Genomic DNA, 2,553 nt, shown 5'->3' with positions numbered 1-2,553 from the left:
TCCCGCCCGAGAGCCGCGGGGGAACGTGCGGGGAGGTGCTAGTGAAAGTGACTGCAGAGCAGTGAATGGGGCTGGGAAAGTTTTAGAAATGCTTCCTTAGGTATTTGACAGCGTGTTCCGCTCCCTCATAAATTTGGGTTGAAAGTGAGTTTCTGCTCAAAGCGCTACAGCCTGCTTTTTTTTTTCTTCTTCTTCCCCTCCTAAGGATTTTCCACAAACTAGCAGATCAAGAGAGATTCAGAAAATGTCTCTGAATACACTTGTGTGTTAAGTAAGCTTTCTTGTGAGGCGTGGCCAAAAGCCTTCTAAATCCTTAATTAAGGGCAGCTTGAGGCTGGGAGCTTTATTGCGCTGTACTGCTGACAACCGAGGTTAAACTTTCCTGCTATCTTTCATGGGATTACGCAAGATCTTTGCAACTTTTGAAATCAGGGAGCCGGGGTTTGGAGCGCAGTCTGTGTGTCCTTGGAAGTGTTGCTTCCTTAAAGGAAAGGCTCTTGGGCAAAGCGGAGTCCAGCAACATTGAATGGGTTTTTTAAGGAGGGTTGGTCAATGGGTTCCTCAACGTGCAGCTCAGAGTAACAACTTTCCCTTATAAATACAGTGGTCTTGAGAGTATTTGCTTAGATCAGCCTATAAATTTATTTTTTTTTCCTCCTTGCAGAAGAAGAACAAGAGGAAGATGAGGAAATTGATGTCGTTACATTAGCTGAAGCGAATGAATCTGAATCCAGCACAGAGTCCAGCACAGACACATCAGAAGAGCACAGTAAGCCCCACCACAGCCCACTGGTTCTCAAACGGTGTCATGTAAACATCCATCAGCACAACTACGCCGCTTCTCCCTCCACCAAGGTTGAATACCCAGCTGCAAAAAGGCTAAAGTTGGACAGTGGCAGAGTTCTCAAACAGATCAGCAACAACCGCAAATGCTCGAGTCCCCGCACGTCAGATTCGGAAGAGAACGACAAGAGGCGAACGCACAATGTCTTGGAGCGGCAGAGGAGAAACGAGCTGAAGCTGAGTTTCTTTGCCTTGCGTGACCAGATACCTGAGGTGGCCAACAATGAAAAGGCGCCCAAGGTTGTCATCCTGAAAAAAGCAACGGAGTACGTTCTTTCCATCCAGTCGGACGAACACAGACTGATCGCAGAGAAAGAGCAGTTGAGGCGGAGGAGAGAACAGTTGAAACACAAACTTGAGCAGCTAAGGAACTCTTGTGCATAGGAACTCTTGGGCATCGCTTAGAATAACCCAAACTAGACTGAGACTATGATAAAATATTAATGTTTCTAATATCACTCATGAACTACACCAGTCCATCAAGTATGGAACTATTGCAATTGCATGCTGTGCGATTTTAACTTGAGACTACACAACCTTGGCTGAATCTCCCAAGGGTTTGGCCAGAACCTCAAAACTGCCTCATAATTGATACTTTGGGCATAAGGGATGATGGGACATTCTTCATGCTTGGGGATGAACTCAACTTTTTTTCTTTTAAAATTTTGTATTTAAGGCATTTTTTCATATGAGAATCCAAAAAAAAGAGTTGTCCCCAGATTGCTGTATATATTTACACATCTTATTGCCATGTAAATACCTTTAATAAAGTCTTTATAGAAAAATGTGCAACATTAATACGCAACAGTTGTGGCAACTGGATTTATACTTGTCTTGAACTTCTGTGCCATAACATTTCACAATTTTGTTTTTTATTTAAATACATTTTTTCTTTTAAAAATGATTTTTATTTTGTTTTTAGATAAATAAATATTTGCCCAAAATATAATTAGCTAAATGCTGTGTAAAGACTTTGCTTTGTCTTCTACTGTTGTCGTTAGATGCTTATTTCCATGATATCCCTCCCTTTGTCATCATGGCAGTGACCTGATCAAAGTCAAAAGGGGAGTTAGGTGAGAGGAAATTATATGACAGTTTTGCAGCTCAGTAGGGAGCTGAGTTTCTTCCTCCCACCCTTCTGTTGGTTCAACCAGTGTTGCCACCAGTGCCTCCATGAAGGTGATGGTAGCAATGTCTGGCTTGGCCATGATCATCTGCCTGCTGAAAGTCAAGGTGTATCTTTATAGCAGTCACCCCAACCTATGGCCTCTGCATTCCTTCCACATACATACAATTACATTTTTGGGGCATGACCTTTATTCTGTGCTAGGGACCCAGCTATGTATTTTGAGGGTGGCTTTGTAGTAGGCTTACCTTAATTGCTTCCTGTTTGATTTTAAAGAGAAGTTAAATGGGGTAAGAAAATAAACTGAGATGGTGAGTGTTGAAAGTGGTTAAAACAACAGAGCGGTTTCCCTTTTCAAGTGCTGAAATCAGCAGAGCCAATCTTCTTGGTCAAACACCTCAACACTTTATTAATGTGAATAGTTACTTGGGATTTCAAGGAATACAAAGTTCAAGGACAAGGACATGCAAAACCATTATGGGAGCAAGGGAAAAGAAGAGCTATTTCTCACCTAGAGACTATGCTTGGACAGATTCCTAACATTTTCCACATATTAAATCATATTTACATTCTGGAATTGTCTC

At 42.0% G+C, this 2,553-nt stretch overlaps 1 protein-coding gene across 1 annotated transcript; it reads left to right on the top strand.

Moving 5' to 3' along the window:
- Positions 1–669: 669 nt before the first annotated feature.
- On the top strand, positions 670–1,792 carry LOC104523428 (MYC proto-oncogene, bHLH transcription factor; the record flags this gene model as incomplete). The annotated part of the gene is made up of 1 exon (XM_010165993.1): positions 670–1,792. A coding segment is annotated over one exon (558 nt), but the record flags the coding sequence as incomplete, so codon positions are not given.
- Positions 1,793–2,553: the final 761 nt, after the last annotated feature.

Source organism: Antrostomus carolinensis, unplaced genomic scaffold (assembly GCF_000700745.2).
Source record: "Antrostomus carolinensis isolate BGI_N321 unplaced genomic scaffold, ASM70074v2 scaffold24184, whole genome shotgun sequence".
NCBI lineage: Eukaryota > Metazoa > Chordata > Aves > Caprimulgiformes > Caprimulgidae > Antrostomus > Antrostomus carolinensis.
The sequence above is the reverse complement of the archived record's forward strand: the minus strand, read 5'-3'. Positions and strand labels throughout refer to the sequence as shown.